The following is an 18313-nucleotide window of genomic DNA, read 5'->3' on the forward strand; positions in this document are numbered from 1 at the left end:
CCTGATGCAGTGATAAGGCTGCTCCTTGACCCTCCGTGCAGCTCCATCAGTGGGAACCCAGCAGGGGAATGCTGCAGAATATCCACTATATCCCTCAAAAACCCCACTAGCCATAGCAGTATTTCCTATTTTGTCTCTATAACCTAATCTGACCTCCTCTGGGGTCTCCAGATTAATATCTGAAAAAGCTCACAAGTCCAATCACCCAATTATGAAAAGGAAAGGTTTATCCTATCTAAACAGCATGAAATGTAACATAGAGCCAGCTGCCCCCTCCCTCCTGAGAGCCAGATCTCAATCCCTAGCAAGCTGAACAAACTGGGAAGGGGTCACGGGGGAGATGGGGAGGGTCTCTCCCTACTCCTGTATCATATGAAACCTGCAGGAGGAGCAGCTATTTTAATTGGCAAATCCCCAGACTCAAGGTTTAATCCCTCTCCATTTTTGCTCAACTTCCCTCATGCCAAAGCAACACGGGAAGCAGATGAAGCGCTCCACCTGGAGCTACAGCTCAGCAGGAGAAGCCCCCAAGATCTCAGTGAGCAGGGAGGTAGAGGATGGTGGGGCTCAGGGTATGCACGGCACACAGCAGAGACCCACTTGGGGAATGGTGAGGACTGGAGCAGCCTTGGTACTGATGTGGCAGAGCAGGATCACAGCTCAGAAGGACTGCAGCCTCCAAGCCAAGGCTGACTTACTGTCCTTGCTTCTGGGGCTGTACCCAGTGTACCTCCTCATCTTCCAATAGGACTGGCAGGCTGTCCCAAGGCAGCCTTTGTGCCTTCTTGTATCTCTTTCCTATCCTAATTTCTTTCCAGAGAAGCATGGGGGGATGCTACCTAACTTCTGGGATTGCATTTCAGCCATCTGACAGAACCGAACACAGAGTGACCTCAACAGCAGCCAAAGGACTGGAAAGCAGATCCGCCGTCCCATTCAGGATCTCATTTCAGGCTTTGCTTGGAAAGAGGAATACACAAAACCTTCAGGAAAATCCCATCCTGGCAAGGAAGGCCAGTTTGGGTGTAACTCTGAGCCCATCCAAAGGGAAGATCTCTTTGAACACAGAACACACCCAGAGCGGGGCCACGTTGCATCCATGGGTGCCCACAGCCCCAGCTTCCCACGTTTCTCCATGCTGCACTGCCAAACATCAGCTCTGCAAACACAGACTGAGCCTCCCTCCAAATTTCAGGCACAATTTATTGACTAGACAGGATTTTCTAATCAATAACGGCTCCTATGAAAAAGTTCCACTGCGGTGCATTCACGTGCCACAATCAGCCCAACCATGTCAGCAGCCCTCTCTCATCTGATGCTTTCCGACAAGACGGATTTGTGGCCTTGACTTTTCCAGATCGGGAGAAAGTTTATCCTAGGAGCTCAAGTTACACACCAGCAAAACACTCAATGCCTGGCCTCATTAACTGCCATTTAAGACATTCAGAGCCTCCTCTGCTCCCTTCTAAGGGAGCATCCACAGCTGTCCTTTGCGTGGAGGGCGAGGTAGCTGCAAGCAGACAGCACAAAGCCCTTGGCACACACCGTGCTCTTCAATACGTGCCATGCTCCTGGCACCACCCAGGGAGCAGCAGCCAGTTCCAGCTCTCCACCTATGAAACAATTCGGGAGAAAGCAAAGATAGTGCCCAGTTCTGTCCAAAAGGTGTCTGGGCAGATAAAAATAGATGCCTGGAACAACCATATGGAAATGTGAATTAATGAAATATTTCAGCAACTGACTCAACTCTAATTGAGAGCTGAGAACCCTCCACCTCCCTTCTGCTTTCCAGGATACAAAAATGACACTGGTAGGTGGAAATAACTACAGCTGTCCCAGTGGGAGAGAAATCAGTGCTTCGCAGTGAGCGCAATGGCCAAAATTAAGCACTAGCTTGGTGTTATTACACAACACATCCCAGGAAGCAGCTTCCAAAAACTTGACCTTCTCTTCAAAGGCTTCTTTTTGAATCAACTTTCCTGTTGCTAACAAGAGAAGTGGATGCAGCGCTCGAGTAAGGTCCTGTGGGATGGAGATCAGCTTTGTCCATGAGCTGGTTACTGGGGAGGCAGCAGCAATGACACGTCCATGCAGCAGCCCTACCCTGGCCAGGCTCCTGCATGCATCCAAAGCTCTGCTGCATTTCCAACCCCAGTAGATAAACAACACATTGCTCGCCTAGGGGCAGTTGGAGTCTAGCAAGCACCTGCCCACCCTGAAGCCCACGGAGATCCAGCACAAGGAACAATCAGGCAGAGACAACTGACTACTGTGTATGAGGCTGGCTCAGCTCCCACCCACCATCACACCTTTCTTCGCATCAGTGATGCTCAAGGACACTTTCTGAATCCAAGTCCAATGCACAGGTGACCTACAGAAGAATTGTGCCCTAAACCCTGGTTTCTTGTTCCAGCCTCAGCTTGTGCCTCACCAGCTGTAGAGCCTGCATCCCAAACCAAATATTCATCTACAAACACAGCACCTACATCAACATGTAGAGCTTGGTTTTCACAGAGGCAATCTATATCATCACCCACATTCAAGATCATCAGCATCTTTAACAACAACTGGTTTAACCACTGAAACCTTAACATCTGCTATACTTGTTGGCTTTAATTATAATTAACACACCTACTGACCTCAACTCACGCAACCTTGTAAGGGCAGCATCATCTCTTTGGTGCTCAGCTTGTACCAAAGTCAGAGCCATAAGGACTATTTTAAAGGCACATAACGTGAGTGCAGCTTGGTCATAAGGAGAGCACACGGGCTTCTTCCTGACAGGCCCAGGATTTGTTCTGGCCAAATAGGTTTTTCTCCCCTTCCTCCAGCTTGCGGCTGGCTTCCACATGACCAGCAGCACAGCTTGCATACACAGGGTGTGGAAGGGATGGTTGTAATAGCTGCATCTATCGAGCCCCAGCCATCCAGGCATGGAGCAAGCATGGCTCATATCCATGAGAATACATTGGATAACAGCTTTTCTGTTGAACTGGTCCTCTGATTTCCACACTGCAGCCATGTGGAGGGGCTGCAGGATGGGTCTCTGAAGGCTGGGAGCAGAGGATGCTGACATGGGCTGTTCTGGTGCTGGGGACCAAAAGTTTGGGCACAGGACTCTTTGGGTGAAGGCAGTCAGAGAAATGGCAATGGAACATCAAGAAAGGGATCAAAGAGCTCCCCCAGCATCATAACAACATACCCCAAAAGCAGCACAAACTCCATTCCACTCTCAGCAATGCCCAAGGGTTTGACCCTTGTTTGGATGTATTTTGGGGTAGGATGCACTGGGAGATTCCATCCTACCCACCCCAATAGGGGATGCAATGTCCCATCTACCAGAGCATCTTACATGGAGCGCTCAGCTCTCCCAGGGACCTTTTGAGTGGGGCCACCACAACAAGCTCTGGTGACACTCAGGCCCCTTGTCTGACACAGGCAGGGACAGCCTGGCAACAGCAACCAGGACAGAGAAATAAAAAGCACTTTGCACAGCGGTCACGTTATCCCCTCATCCCTCCCCCTCATCCCCTTCGGAGCTTCTTAACTTCAGAAACCTTCCTCTAGAGGAGTGTTGGAGTGACAGAAAACATTTTCCAAGCCTAATATCAGTTCCAGATGTTCACAGCCATTTCAGTTTGTACCTCACCCTGTAAAACACATTTCTCTCTCTCCCTCTCTCCAGCGCAGCGCCTGCTTCGGCCATGACATCATGCGCTGGCGGCTGGGCCGTGCACACACACGCGCTCGCACCCTCTTCGAGAGCCTCATGTTCAAACAAAGAGCATCACTCAACTACAAAGCCATCGCACACATGGAGTTATGAGTAATTTCCACAAGTTTTAATAAACAGTTTGGGATGTAATTGCTCTCTGTCTTCTCCGCTGGCTCCCGAGTGGAGAGCTGCTCACTCCCCGCACTCTGGTGTTGAAAGTGTGGTTTGTTTTGCACACAAGTTCACCTCGGGAACTGCTCCTATTCACATCAGCTGGGCCGAGGGCTGTGTGTTTCCAAGCACCAGTAAGAAGCCTCTTTAAAAACCACGTCCAGCCAGGGGGCAGCTGACCCACATCGGCTCCCAGCCCCTTCAACCCCACTGCAGGAGCGGAAGATATGTGTTAGACCAGCCCCAAACTCATTCCTCCTGACTGAACTCCAAGAAGAAAAGGAGAAAATATTTTCTGGCTCAAGGGAATGGCTGCATCCTCCGGTTGCAAAGCAAGGAGAGGCCATAGAGTTTTGCAAGTAGGAGGTTATTGCAGGGAGCAGAAGGCAGGGCCGGGTACCATCTAGAGCTGAAGCTTTCCATAGAACTGGATAACAGGTTGGCAGAACCTCAAACAATCAGAAATGGCTGCAACTGTAACAATGCCCAACTATGAACAGCATGCGTGCTTAGACTCACCAAGGGACCAAACAACAGCATTATCAAGAGCCTTCTCACCTTGTGGGATTCTGCCAATCCCCACAATGCCAATGCTACGCAAACACACGGGCGCACCTCCTAACAACAGGAGCAACTCGCCACTACCTACCAGCAGCTAAAGGACTGGTGGGGAAAGAAGACCCAGCAATATCCAAACACCCTTAAAGATTCACATCCTGCAACACCCCTCTCTCAAGGCTTCCCCCTTCTGGGGCTGAATTATTTTTAAACGTTTTTCTTGTTTGTGCTTCCTAGATGGGATGGAGACATGATGGCAGTAAGGGGATACCTATGGTGGGTCAGGTGAAGCAGTCACCAAGCAATGCCTTTTAGAGCTGTAGCAGCCAGCATCTTTGTAAATCTATGCAAGGTAAGAGAGAATAAAGTCATCTGGCATCAGAGGCCTGCAGGGTAAGGAAGGAATGAAGGAAGGAATGTTGCTTGGTTATAAACAATGCAGGAAAATAAGGGAGAGTTTCAGGATTGGCTTTTCTTTTTAATTGTTAATGGGGTCATTGTGTCCTGAATGGTCCCCCAGAGCAGGGAAAGGGGAGGGCAGCTCCTCACAGTGAATTCAATGACCTGTCAAACACATGGCAGTCATAAAAAGAAAAATAATAATAATAATAATCTGTGTTTCCTCCTCTGGCTGCCAGGCAGAGCTCCAGCCACTTCAAAGGAGCAACCCCATGTTTCCCTGGTCTGGCCTCACCTGACCGAAGCGTGAGCAATCTGGAATCCCCATCCCAAACACAGAGCTTTGGTGGCTTGTTTTCTTTCTCCGTTATTGGAATTTGCTCCTCTGAGATGAAGAGCAAAACTTCTTCCAGGCCAGGAAACTACAAACACAATGCTGGGGCTGGGGCTGCACTGGGCAGTTCTGTAAGCAGGTGCTGGCAGGGAGGTGCAGGAGAAAGCCCCACTTTCAACCAAATTTGATTTTTAATCACAGCAGCCATTGGCCTTTGCAAACTCTCACTCCAACCACAAGTGGAAACCTTCTCCTAATAGAGATGGATGGAATTTGGTACTGCCAGCACCAGGGGCCCTTTGCACAAAGGCAGATCTCTGCTTCAGTCAACAACCAGCTGCCCTCAGTTGCTCAGATGAACCACTTTAACAAGCTAAACCCAAAGTCCTTGAGCAAGAAGCAGTAGGAGGCTTTCCCTGGTTTTCTAAGCAGCAGTAGCAACACTCAAGGCCTCCAATGTATTTTCTGAAATAAATCATTGATTCACTGAAATCCACCCCATCCTTCACATCCCTCCACCTCGCCCAGCAGCCCCTGAAGCACAACTGAACTGCTGACAAAGGCTTTGCAGGGTACAAAGTGCTCAGTCCAGCCCAGAGCTGGAAACTGAGCTCCAGCCCAGGGAAGTTTCAGATTTCCCTGTGCTGCTTATGTGATACCTCTAAAAATTGCCGGCTTCACGTTGCTTTGCTAGCTGTGCAAGGTAACTCTAAGTGTCTTACCATAGGCCAGAATGCAATTCCCACTTACTGGGAAGGACCAGAACAGCCCTTCAACTGCTGCAGGCTGACCTTCCCCTGCACCCACAGTCCTGAAGCATTTCATGCTGATCAGATCAAACACCAGCTTCGCTCAAGAACTTCAATTCACAGCTCTCCTACCCAAAAAATGCACATCAGTTCAGTCCAACACACTGCTTTTCTGTTTTTCCCCATCCCGTCCTACACCCACATCAGCCGTCAGAAACCTCTCCTAAAGTCTTCACCACCACCTCAACTCTTTGCACCTTTCTGCACAGAAGTAACAGCTCTGAGGACACCCAGCACAGCTCAGCACAGCACGCACTTCCGAAGGGCACAGAGTCACCCCACAGCATCACCCACCTGTGTAGAGGTCCGTGTCTGTGTACTCATCCACCTTCTTGTGGTGCAGGACGTAGTCGGATACCTTTGTCCCAATGGCAGGCTGCACATCCAGCCACTCCAGGGAGACCACAGTGCTGGAGGGCTCCACGTTGGGGGACAGCCGCAGGCTGGGCAGGGCAGAAACCAAAGAACACATCAGCTTCAGCTCCTTTTCCATGAGGAATTCCTTCTCTAAGCAGTACAAGTCTTGAATTGCCCGCCTTCATGCAGAGAAGCATGCACATAGAGCACAAAAGAAGCTTGCAGTTGGGTACAGCCTATTTGTGTGGGTGTCCTCACCTCCCGGCTCCTAGCAGAGCTGAGGTCTTGTAATCCTCAATATCCCATCTGGAGGAGACTTTGCCTCCTGGGAGAGCTGCTGGAGCTCAGCAGCTCTATGGGGAGCTGAGGACTGACTGCTCAGGAGCAGGAGAGGACCCAGCTTAACTCCAGGCAAACCAGTGGGGCTGAGATCACACAAAGAGAAGGTTGGGACTGTGCTATGAGAAGTGGCAGGTGTGGCTGAGAACTTACTCAGATGCAGAGGAACAAGTTCTGATGGGTGTGAGTGAAAGAAAAAAGCAAAAGCTGGGCAGTGAAACCCTGCCTGGGTTGGAAACTGTGGGCATGGGTGCAGCAGAGCAGCTCCAGGCTCTGTGCTAACACAAGGGGAACTGCCCCCTCCACAATGGGGCAAGCATCAATGCAACATGAGGCTTGGGAGAGTCCAGCTCCACATGTATGAGTGTGTTTGTTAACTCAGAATGGGAAATGAATCCCCCTTGGAGAACACTGGCTCGCTCAGGTGTCCTTGTGGAGCTCTGGAGCCAGTCTTCCTGCTTTCTCAGCTAATTCCCCATCAGCTTGCTCCTGATTTGCTTTTGCTCTGACAAGCCACAATGAATTGCACCATAATTCCATTTCTTTCAGCATTTGAAATCCCCTTCTACGAGCCCTGCTAATCAGGTGATGAAAATCTGGAAGGAAACCTTCCAGGGCCACAGCCAGAGCCAGGATCTCCTACACGCAGCGGCCAAGCAACAAGGCACCCTGAAGCAAGGCAATGGGCTCAGTAGCACACAGCAGGACATGCCCCTGCATCCCTTGCGATGGGGACCAGCACTGGGGAGCGTGAGGATACGTACACAGGCTGAGGGAGGGGGCTGCAGTTCGGGAGCCCGTTCTCATCGAAGGCGTTGAGGTCACACCTGCACCAGTCTTCGATCACGTCGCCTTTCCCCGAGCACCAATATGAGCTCATCAGAGCGCCTCTGAAAGCCTGCCGTGAGAACAGAGAGCGTGAGGATGGGGGGATCACGGCCAGCGGGCTGGCTGAGCACTGCTGAGTGCTGGGTGTGCAGGGTTTGGGAAATACTGGGGGGGTTCTGGTGATAATACCACCTGCATCCCAGCTCACATCTCCAAGATAAAACTCATCTTTAGAGGGGACAGGGACAGCTGCAGTGCTGTGGCATTTAGCAGAGAACTGTAGGAAAAGCGCTGTCCTGGGGACATTAGTGAAAAGAGGAGGTATAAATAGAGCCTGACGTCAGGCTGCTATTGTACGGGGCTGCATCACTCTCCCCAAACACAGCAGCACCTTTAGCGAGGTGCCTGCCTCTGCAATCCTTCTGCTTGCAGACATTTACAGAACAGCACTGTTCCAGAAAAGTGGGTGGGGGGGTGGGGAGGGGATGGGAAAGAAAAAAACACTGAAAGAGAAAACGTGACCTGATTTTGTTCTTTAGAATGTAATTATGGCACTGGGTGAGAAAGGGCACCTCAATGTAACAGGAGAGCAGGGAGGACAGAAAGGAGTTTATTGTGAACATGGATAAATGTGGGTGCACAGCTGTAGGGATTGCTGTGGCCGTGCAGGATGGAGCACCACAGCCCCCCTGGGAGAGCACAGGGGTTGCAGAGGCACCGAAGCCCGATGTCACTGTTGTCACACTGTCCCCAGCCCCAGCACGATCCCTCCCTGCCCACTGACCCCACAGTCTGCAAGGGAGAAATTCCATCTCCCCATTCCACTTTGACCAAACCCACCAGTCAGTGCTCCCCTTCTGTTTCCTATTTCTGTGCTGTTAAGCACTGTGCTGGATGAGCAATGCGCTGCACCCGCCCAGCTTTACCCCACATTAATTGGATCCTGCAGGTACGCAGCCATCATCTGCCTTGTGTCAACCTTTGTGCAAACAAGGTTAGAGGATCGATGCGTCCTTCAGCTGCACTCATTAGGGCAGCACACCTACACACAGCAGCAGGGCTGTAGCATCCCACTGCCCAAGGTTTGCTATGGGAAGAACAAGGGCTGATGAGCACACAGAACCTCCCACACCAGTCAGAGCAGGGAGTTTGGCCAAAAGATATGGGACTTCCCTGTGCCGAAGGACATGGAAGCAGCAGGAGCAAACAGATAGGGGAAATAGGTAAGGTCATACAGAATCATAGAACCACCTGAGTTGGAAGGGAAACTTAAAGACTATCTGGTCCCATTCCTTGCAATGCAGGGACACTCACAGCTCCATCAGTGCTCAGCACCCCAACCAGCCTGACCTTGGCTGTCTGCAGGGATGGGGTATCACCATCTCTCTGGGCAGGATGCTCAGCCACAGTAGCCACACCAAGGCATCCAGCAGAAGCAAACCACTGGGCTCTGTGAGTAGGAAGGGCATCCCAGCACACAGGCAGTGCCCATTGGAGGTGATGGTGGCCATGCCCCACTTCTGCCTACTGCTTCCCAGCCCCTCAGTGCCCCCCATGCCCTACAGCAATTCTATCTTTCATTTACAAGTATCCAAATTGTATTGTTTCCCTGTGAGTCAGCCCATTTAGTTTATGTCCTTCAGTGCCAGAGGGGAAATTTATGAGATGAGAAACTGGCTCGAAACATTTATTTTCTAGATGACGAGTCATGCCATTAGATATATAGCATTATGAATCATAGGAACAGCATCTAATTTGCTCTTAAAGGTATAATAGGTCTGACTCCCCACACCCATACACACACATATACTGGATTGATAGTTCCCCCATAGGATGGCTAGTTCATTTGTTTTGACACGAGCAAGACTTACAGGACCATAAAGTCCCATCTTACCATAAGCTAAGCCTATTCATAAAAAAAATATTAAGGAAATGAATGATCAGCTAAGCACATTTATCCCACACTCGATTGCATATGGATCTTTCTCCTGTTGTTATTTGTGCTCAGGGGGAGGCCATTTGGCCCCGTTTTATAGCTCAGATGCTCTACAGCGAACAGAGAAGAACATTTCCTCTTTGTCCTCTGTTAGACCTGGCTGATGGAGGGAAAAGCATCGAGTTCTTCCTGACCGTGGGTTTTCTGTTCACATCCCCAGAGAGAAAAATTACAGGACATGGAGGAACGCTGCAGAGCAGCATTGGCAGGAATCAGTACAGAGGCTGCAGCTTCCAGGTGGGGCACTGCAAGGGGAGCACGCTGGTGCTGAGCTGGCTTTGGAGATGCAGTCATCTGCATGGCTGATGGGGCAATGAGCACCTGGCCCAGCTGCACTGAGCGCCACCAAGGTGTGGGATGCACACATAACAGGATGCTATGATGAGAGTAGCTGGAAGAAAAGCTTTCCATGCCCTTATGCTGAGGCTTAATGCTGCTCACAGGAGATAAATGCCACTCCCTAGCAGTCTAGACACTTCCAGAAGGAAAAACAACAAAAACGAGGAGGAAAATGAAGTTTTTCCCAGGCCAGAGACTCTTTCCAGGATCACGCAGCTCGCGTCTGAATGTCTGCTCCAGGTTCACAGCAAAGGAGGATAAAGTTTCCCCACCGCTGCTGTTGGCAGCTGATCTCATCTGCGCCGCTCCCACCCTGCTGCCTGTCCCCAGGGATCAGCATCACCTCATCCCAGGAAGCATCCGCAGGAAAGGTCAGGGCACTGGCAGGGACCCAGGGTGGGCAGCATCCTGGATTCTGTTATTTATGGGAACCAAGAGAGCAGAAGAGGACATTGAAACCTGGTGGTGCAGCCTTCGTAGTGCAAGGAGCATCCTGGCCCAGGGAGCTCTGCTTCCACACCTCGGCTCCAGAGCTCCCCATCAGCACAGTCAGTCAGTTACAATGCCTTTATTCTTCCCTGGGCTAACATGAGTTGGATGTGGGGTAGGGCTGCATCGGGATGCACAAGTGTTGGGCTTTGGCGTGAGGAGGAGGATGGCCTATTAAAAGACATGAAAATAAAGCAACAATACCAAAATCCAGACCAAAGAAACAAAACAAATTGCACCTCAACAATTCAAACACTGTCCCTGCTCAACCTGGCCGCCTTTCTGATTCAGCAGTGGAAAAAGCAATCACTGGCACCAGCTCCCCATGCCTTTGAGGCTGCTCCAGGGAACGATCCCATCTCTGTGCTGCCAGGGCACTTCCCCTTCTCTGCCCTTTGAGAGCACTGTTCCCATAACAGGGACATGCAGAAAGCTCCTTGCTCAGCACTTGGATAGACAGCACTGAATAAATCAGCATGGGCTTCCTGCTGCCATGGTGTTGGGTGGTGACACAGGGACAAGGGATGTTTCACCACATGATGTGCTTAGCTTGTCCTGGTAGTTCAGTGCTGGCTGAAGTAAACATGGGATGAGAGCATCCATCAGCTGAAACGTGATGCAGGATCCACAGACCTCAGGTGCAGCCACTGCCAAGGTCACATCTCCTGAGCTCATGATGTCAGTGTGTAGAATGAAGGGAGGGGTTCTGCAACAGCAATGGTGCCAGAAACCAACCTGCATTCACTTGATCTCACCATCCAACAAAGCCCTTCGGAAGGTACCTGGACTTAGTACCTCCTTGACCCTTATCTATTTTTGCCTTGCTCCCCAAAAGCTCTGAGCTCCTGGAAGGGGGTGGTTGAGACTGTCCCAGAAAACACTTGCAAAAGGAGAAATGCCACATGTCCTGGGATGGCAAGAGCAGCCTGGGACATCCCCTGCTCCAGCACAGCCCCTGGGTATACCCGCTGGCTGCACCAGCTCTCTGACTAACACTATTTAACAACAGAGGCAAATAGAGGCACTCCCTGGCAGAGGCTCAGCCTGTAAAACTTTCACTGCACACCAGGAAGAAAAGAGGGGCTGTCATACAACACCCATCCTGGGGCCCCTGATGTTCCCATCCCTTTGGTGCTGGGAGCAGTGCTTGGCCAGGACCAGTTGCTACAGCAGCACCAGGCACTCGTGGAGCTGTTCATGCACATTTACACTGCTGGGGGCTGATGAGAGGCTTTGAACAGCACTGCAACCATAAACCAAAACTCCTGCTGAGCATCCGCAGCTGGGAGCTTACAGCACAAACAGCCTTGGACAAACGTTCCCTGGGCAGCAAAAGGCAAAACCTGACTTCTGGATCTCTGCTAAATTCCAAGTCCTTGCTTTGAGCTGAGAAGAAAATAGCTAGTCTCAATGTCATGGAAATAGGTCTCCAACTTATTTCATATGGGCAAAGCAATATATTTTCACCTAATCTCTCTCTTGCAAATGGTCAGTTGGAGCTGAAATCAAACATACACACGTACAAAAATCAGCCCAAGGCAGACAGACGCTCCGCCTGGAAACATAAACCCAGCACTTAAAAGTCTGGCAAGGTCATCAGAAACTGAGAACAAGGCATGTACATGAGGTAGCTGCAGATGTTAAGAAATGCATAGCTCCCTTTATCGAGGTAGATGAAAAGACACCTAAAAACTGCCTGCAATATTTCTTTACCTGTATCTTAACTACGTTCTTGCTGCTAGGTCTACAATGGAAAGCTTCCAGGGAATACAACAGATGTTAGCATCCATGTTATCAATGGCCTTACCTTCCTGTACACATACATAGTTAGCTGTGTATGAGCACACACAAAAAGAAAGGTCTTCAATGTTTATCTTGGGTGTTTGTTTTTTTTAATACTATGAGGGAATTGGGATCTGCTTGCAGTCCCCATACAGCCAGCATTTGCTCCATGGATTATTATATGCAGAAATGAGGGCAGCAGGCAGGGAAGCAGCTGCTGTACTTGGTGGGTAGGGGAGGGAGGTGGCTGGTGACTGTGCAGGCCATGTCCCCAGACTGTCACCACAACAGCCACGTCCCTAGACAAAGGGATCTTCCCCTGCCCCAAACAGCAGCATCCAAGTGCTCATCCCAGACATTTCCACATCTTGTTTATGCCACAGGCAAATATCACTCTCCTAGTGCCTGGGACCACCCCCAGCCTCCAAACTGATGCTGAAAAAGGATGTTTCACCATCCAGACCTTGCATTGGGTGCAGCTTGCAGCACGCACCCCTTGAACATCTATTCCCACGCACAAACCAAGGAAGACATTTAAATGAATGGCTTTACATCACATTGGCACTATAGAGTTGGTGGCCTCTGACTGCACACAGCCTCCCACCCTCTCCTAGGCTCTCTATCTACAGATCTCAGATCCATCTCCATCACTGAGCCCCACAGCACAGCCCTAGCCCTGGCAGTAGCTAGTCCTGGCACTGAACCTTTGCACGAGCAGCTCCTCCTGCAGCAATGAACAGCAGGCACAAGGCTAGCACAGCCCTCCAGAAGATTGCCAGGGCTTCCCTTGTTTGGCTCCATCTTTAGGGTTTTGTTTGTTCAACTGTTTGTTTGTTTTTTCCCCCAGCATCTCAGCAGAGAGCACAATGCAGGCTGTCCTCCAGCTGCAGCTGATGGGAGCAGCCCTCTAGTGAAGCAGGGCAGGAGGGGACAGCTGCTGAGGACAGGCAGCTCTGGCTCCCCAGGACAAGGAGAATACCCTCCAGCCATGGCAGGGCAGTAGTGCCATTTGGGAGAGAGGCTGGCAGTGAAAATAGTCAGAGTGGGTGCTCTGACTCTGCAGAAGTACCTGCTCAGTTCATAGCTAAAAAGGGATGACCCTGTCCTTGCTGTGGATACAGCCACATCAGGTCTCTGGAAGGCAGCAAGGCAGGGAACTCGAGGGGCACCAGTGTGACCATGACACAGAGGGAGCAGTCCCAGGCAGGCTGTGGAGACTTCATCAAGTGAAAGTGGAACAGGGAAAAGCAGAAGACAGGAATGGGAAAAGCATAAGGAGAAAAGGAGAAAGGGCATCTGGGGAATACTCGAAGGATGGAGGGACAGAATTAGGTAAGTCAGGCACGGCTGTATGGAAGAAGCATAAGGGTTAATGGATGGAAGAGCAGAACAAGATCAAGGGGTAGACAAGAAAGGACAGTCCCTGTAAGGGACTTGGGCGCCAGGAAAAGAGCAGGATCCCTTTTGCCCATGAATCTCGGGGGGGGGGAACATGAAGGGGAAGTATCATTCTTGGTGGTCACACCTCCATTTGCCAGGATTGTTTCCAGACCTGCAGCCCTCTCTGTCCCACCCACAGCTGCTGCATGCTGGCTCACTCCGAGCATCTTAATCAAGTGCAGACTCAGTACTAATAAGTGACTTTAAGCAGGTCTGTCATTTCTGGGTTTGGGGTTAGGGGGCTGCACTGAGGAGTGGGGACTTGCATAGAACAGAGAAAGTGGGAAATAAATCCATAAATGATTAACACTGGAGCTCTCACAGGAGGGAAAGGAGCCAAGCCCCAAGGAAGGGTCACCTCCAGCTCTGCTGGTCCCTCCTGGAGTAACAGTGACCTCCTGTGGCTGCGGGCCTGTCCCGAGGGGCTGCTTATCCCTCTGCACTTGTGCTGTGCAGAGTATGGTAGGGCTTTGGGCTTTCCTGACACAGCACATCCCAGAGGAAACAGGGGGACAAGGCCCAGCTGCTGAGACATGAGGGGCAAAAGGAACACCAACAGCACCTGCTCACAGCATTGCTATTGCTGCAATGTAGGCACAGAGATGCACATTTGTGAGGGCTGGGGGTGGCACAAGAACATCTGCTCTAGCACTACCCTGATGCTGCTCCAAAGCCCTCTCTGAGAAGAAATGTTTCCTAATATCCAATTTAAACTCCCCTGGTGCAGCCCGAAACCATTTGCTCTCATTGTATCATCACAAAATCATTAAGGCTGGAAAAGACCTCAAAGATCATCTCGTCCAACCATCCACCTACTACCAATATTACCCACTAAATCGTGTCCCTAATTGCTATATCTACCATTTCCATCGACACCTCCAGGGACAGTGAATCTACCACCTTCACTGACAGCCTGTTCCAATGCATTACCACATTTTCTGGGGAGAAATTATTCTTAATACCCAATCCAAACTTCTCCGGGCACAACCTAAGGCCATTGCTGCTAATCCCATCACTGTCACCTGGGAGCAGAGGCTGACCCCCACCTTGCCACAACTTCCTTTCAGGTATCTGCATGGAGCAGTAAGGTCTCCCCTGAGCCTCTTCTTCTCTGCACGGAACCATCTCAGTTCCCACAATTGCTCTCAATCATACCTCTGTTCCAGACCCCTCACAGCTCCATTGCCCATCTCTGGATGCACTCCAGGGCCTCAATACCTGTCCTGTAGTGAGGGGCCCAAAACTGAGCACACAAGTACAGAACTGAAGGAAAAGAGCTGTTTACATTCAGCAGATCTCAGGGAGGCAGGAATCTCTAGCCAGACATACCCTCACCTCCACTGCCAACCCTTAAATGAGGTCTGGGCAGGGGCTCCATCCCTTGCAGTCACTCAGCTGTATTGCACATACCTGAGCTCCCTTGAGTTGGCCCTGCCTTCCCATCAGGTGCTCAGTCACTGTTTCAGGCTGTGCCTTAGCATTTCCACTACAACACCCAAGCCTTGTTGAACCTCAATAGTCTGGTCCCAGCCCACTGGGACCAAGAAAGGCAAAGGTGGTGAATGGAAGGTTCACAGTGGTCCCTCACCAGCTCACTCACCTCCCTGGTGTCATTGTCCTGGATAAGGGCATACAGGGGCACCACACGGTTGATCTCCAATAGGACTGGCGTGGGGCTGAGCTGCTCCTTGCCTGGGCGCCGGCACAAATGGCACGTGGATGGGCAGCGGCCTTTCTCCTCACAGCGGATCTCCACACCTGAGATGAGGTGGTCATCAGAAAGCATCTGTGCTGTCAGCAAGCCCGAGAGATAGGTGATGAACGGCATGGATTTCAATTCCTTCTTGTTCCCCAGCTCAGTTGTTTCTGGTTTAGAAAGAAAATAAACAGCATTAAACAAATCTCAGGGCAGTACTTTCCCCAAAGCCAAACTTCACTGCAGCCAGGGTAAATGCAGCTGCTGAGGGTATGGGCCAGGTGGGAGCAGGAAACCAGAAAGGTCAAGGAGAGAAGGAGAAAAACAGGACCTGCAAGTGGGTAGGAAGTGGGAGCATTTCCAGCCAAACACTTCTAGAGTGATGGAACTGGCCGTGTTCCCTTTCCCCTTTTTCGTGATTCGTGTCTTCAATTTCTACACTTTGAAATGTAACAGAACCAACCAGGAATATCTTTCCTGCCAAAGAGAACCTCCTTCAAAGGGGACAGGACAGGGAGCCAAGTGTCCTCACCCTGCCCTTGCACCAGTTCCTTGGTGGTCTTTTGCTGACCACCAGCCTGTGGTCCTTTGCTCCCTCCTTTGGGTGACACATAAGCCCAAGAACTGAAGTAGGCAGGCAAATGGACTCAGTGTAGGGGGGGACAGGCAGAGTTATTTCCAACACCAAGCTGTGAAGATGCTGCTTTTGGGAACTATTCAGGGCTTTAAAACAAAAGAAGACAAACCCACAGAGACTGACTTTCCTCCGCCTTGGCCTGAATGTTTGCCAGGGTCCAAGAAAGCATCACACCTGGTGGTACCTGATAAGAGGAGTCAAGATTCCCATCTCAGTGCTGTATGCTGTTACTGAAACTTTAATTGTAGAATCTCCTCTTGGGTTGACCCAAGAAAGAAGGCTGACCTTCATAGCCTGGAGATGGGCCTACAGAAGAGAAACCTTGCTCATCCTGTGCCTAAATAACACACCCAACACCACGCATTGGACATGGAGACAGCTGCCGCCTTCAGCAACAACTTCCCCATCCCAAGAAGGAACTGCACAGGAACGAGCTTTGTCTTAATACCCTTGGCTTGCAGCAACATGCAGCTGATCTGGCAAGACACTTGTCAATTAGAAATACAAACAAACACAGTATTCATTCATTATTCTTAAAGCCCTTCAGGCTAGGGACAACCCTTCCCCTTCTGTCTGGCTGTCAGAGAACACTCACATGCACAGGATCAAAGCTGTCATGGGAAGAAGGAGCAAATTCCAAGCAACTTGTCTTCAGTGGAATTAGAGGGGGACAATAAACATGGCCAAGCTGCTGGAGCACCACATGAGAATGTTTTGAGGTGCCTGAGCTCCCTGTTCTGTGCTTTGCAGACGGTGTTCTCCTCTACTTCCAAGCATGGGGCACACGATGCACTCACACATGGTGTTTCTGCTCTCAGGAGCCCTGAGAGTACAAATCAGGTGTATGGACTGGGATGGAGAAGCAGGAAGAACAGCCTCCATTTGGCCTCCCCCAGCTGCACTCTGCTTCTGGAATGAGCAAGCAAAGGTAAGATGCAAAATAACCCTAAGCAAGCAGAGAGTTAACTCCAGGGGAACCCAGCTTGAATGCGAGCTCATCCAGCACATCCTGCACCTCCAGACTCCTTGTTTGTCCATTGCTCCCAGAAAAACGTGCTGGGGCAGGGTGGTGGAGATGGTGGCTTAAAGAGCTCCCTAAAGATGCTGGCAGGGAGGTGAGTGCTCAAACACAGGTTGGGTAAAGCCATTTCAGGATCAGCAGCCACCAAACGGAGCTGTATAGTGGGTAAAAGCAGAGGTCTGCAGAGAAAAGAAGGTAGAAAACCAGCAGCTGATCAGGGAGGCTGTGTGCGTAGCGCAGCTCCCCTCGCAGAGCAGCCATGCTCTCAGCCACAGAAGATTGATCGTGGAGCCAGGTGACTCGTGGCAGACTTGTCAGCACTGCAGACTTCATAGCTAAGGTGGAAATGGGTGTCTGCATTTAATCCCCTTTATTGCAGTTGAAGCTCCAGTCACTAAGGGGAAAAGGAGTACTTTGTAGATTGGGTTCCTGGGGATGTAAGGGGTTACTGCAGCTGAAGTTAGCAGTTCAGTGTGCTGGGAACTAATTCATAGTGCTCCCCTGTACTGAAAAGGCTCTGGGTACAACTCCAAATAAGGAAAATGAAATAGGACATGGCTCAGCAGAAGGAAATGGGCTTCACTGCCAAATCACCAGCTCTCATCCACACGAGTCTTGGAAGTCATCAGCACTGGAGTGCAATTCTTGGTAGCTTTTGTGGAATGAGCTTTAAGGGGCTTAAGGACAGTCCTAACAAAATTAGGTTACTGAAAGCTGGGGGATATTTTCCTCTCAAACACGTGAGATTATTCCTGGACCTGCCACTACAACTCAAAGCAAAGAAGAGCTGAAGGGTCCCTGTGCCTTCCTCTCTCATCCCTCAGTGGTGGCTTTGAGGTATCTGCCTGGCTGCCTGAATGCAGACCCTCTCTGCACAGAGAAACCCAATGGGAAGCTGCAGTAGCCCCACACACCACTGGAGGTCTGCTCGGGCTTTTATTGCCTTGTTGCTGACATGCAGCTCACCAGCTTCTTCTTGGGCTTGAAAACCTACAGCCCAGTTCTACTGCTGATGAAATCAAAGGAAGGTTCTGCAGTTGGGTTAGTGAGAATCAGAACCAGATCACAAAACATAACACTAAAATGCCACCCCCAGCTGCCAGCGAAGCCAATAGAAACACTCCTGCAAGCTGGGAGAAGTGCTGAGTAACTCTGTTCACCTTCATTGCTTCGGTCCACATTGCACAAGCCCCGTGCATGACTGGGTGAGCTCCTGGAGCACTCAGATCACTCTTCCAATGCCCTATTCCCATTGACAGGTAACTGCTGATGGGCACTGCCCAGACCTGGTCTGCGGGATGGATGGGTTCAACAGTGCAGGGAAGGGAGGGCAGCGGGATTCCTTATCAACCTCTGGATCTGAACATGCTTTCTCTATTGCTGCTGGAGGCTCAGGGAGTCCT

The 18313-nt window shown here is 50.6% G+C and overlaps 1 protein-coding gene across 2 annotated transcripts in view; it reads right to left on the minus strand.

Annotated features, from left to right (window-relative positions):
• The window catches only part of ASTN2 (astrotactin 2), a 237984-nt gene that overhangs the window by 68562 nt on the left and 151109 nt on the right, over nucleotides 1-18313 (minus strand). For both annotated transcript variants that reach the window (XM_015878749.2, XM_015878748.2), the window contains exons 17-19: nucleotides 15157-15422; nucleotides 7447-7580; nucleotides 6281-6429 (exon numbers count right to left, since the gene is read on the minus strand). In XM_015878749.2, coding sequence (XP_015734235.1) covers nucleotides 6281-6429; nucleotides 7447-7580; nucleotides 15157-15422 — 549 coding nt within the window. The remainder of the gene's footprint in view (nucleotides 1-6280; nucleotides 6430-7446; nucleotides 7581-15156; nucleotides 15423-18313) is intronic.

The sequence above is a fragment of the Coturnix japonica genome, chromosome 17 (assembly GCF_001577835.2).
Source record: "Coturnix japonica isolate 7356 chromosome 17, Coturnix japonica 2.1, whole genome shotgun sequence".
NCBI classification, from domain to species: Eukaryota; Metazoa; Chordata; class Aves; order Galliformes; family Phasianidae; genus Coturnix; species Coturnix japonica.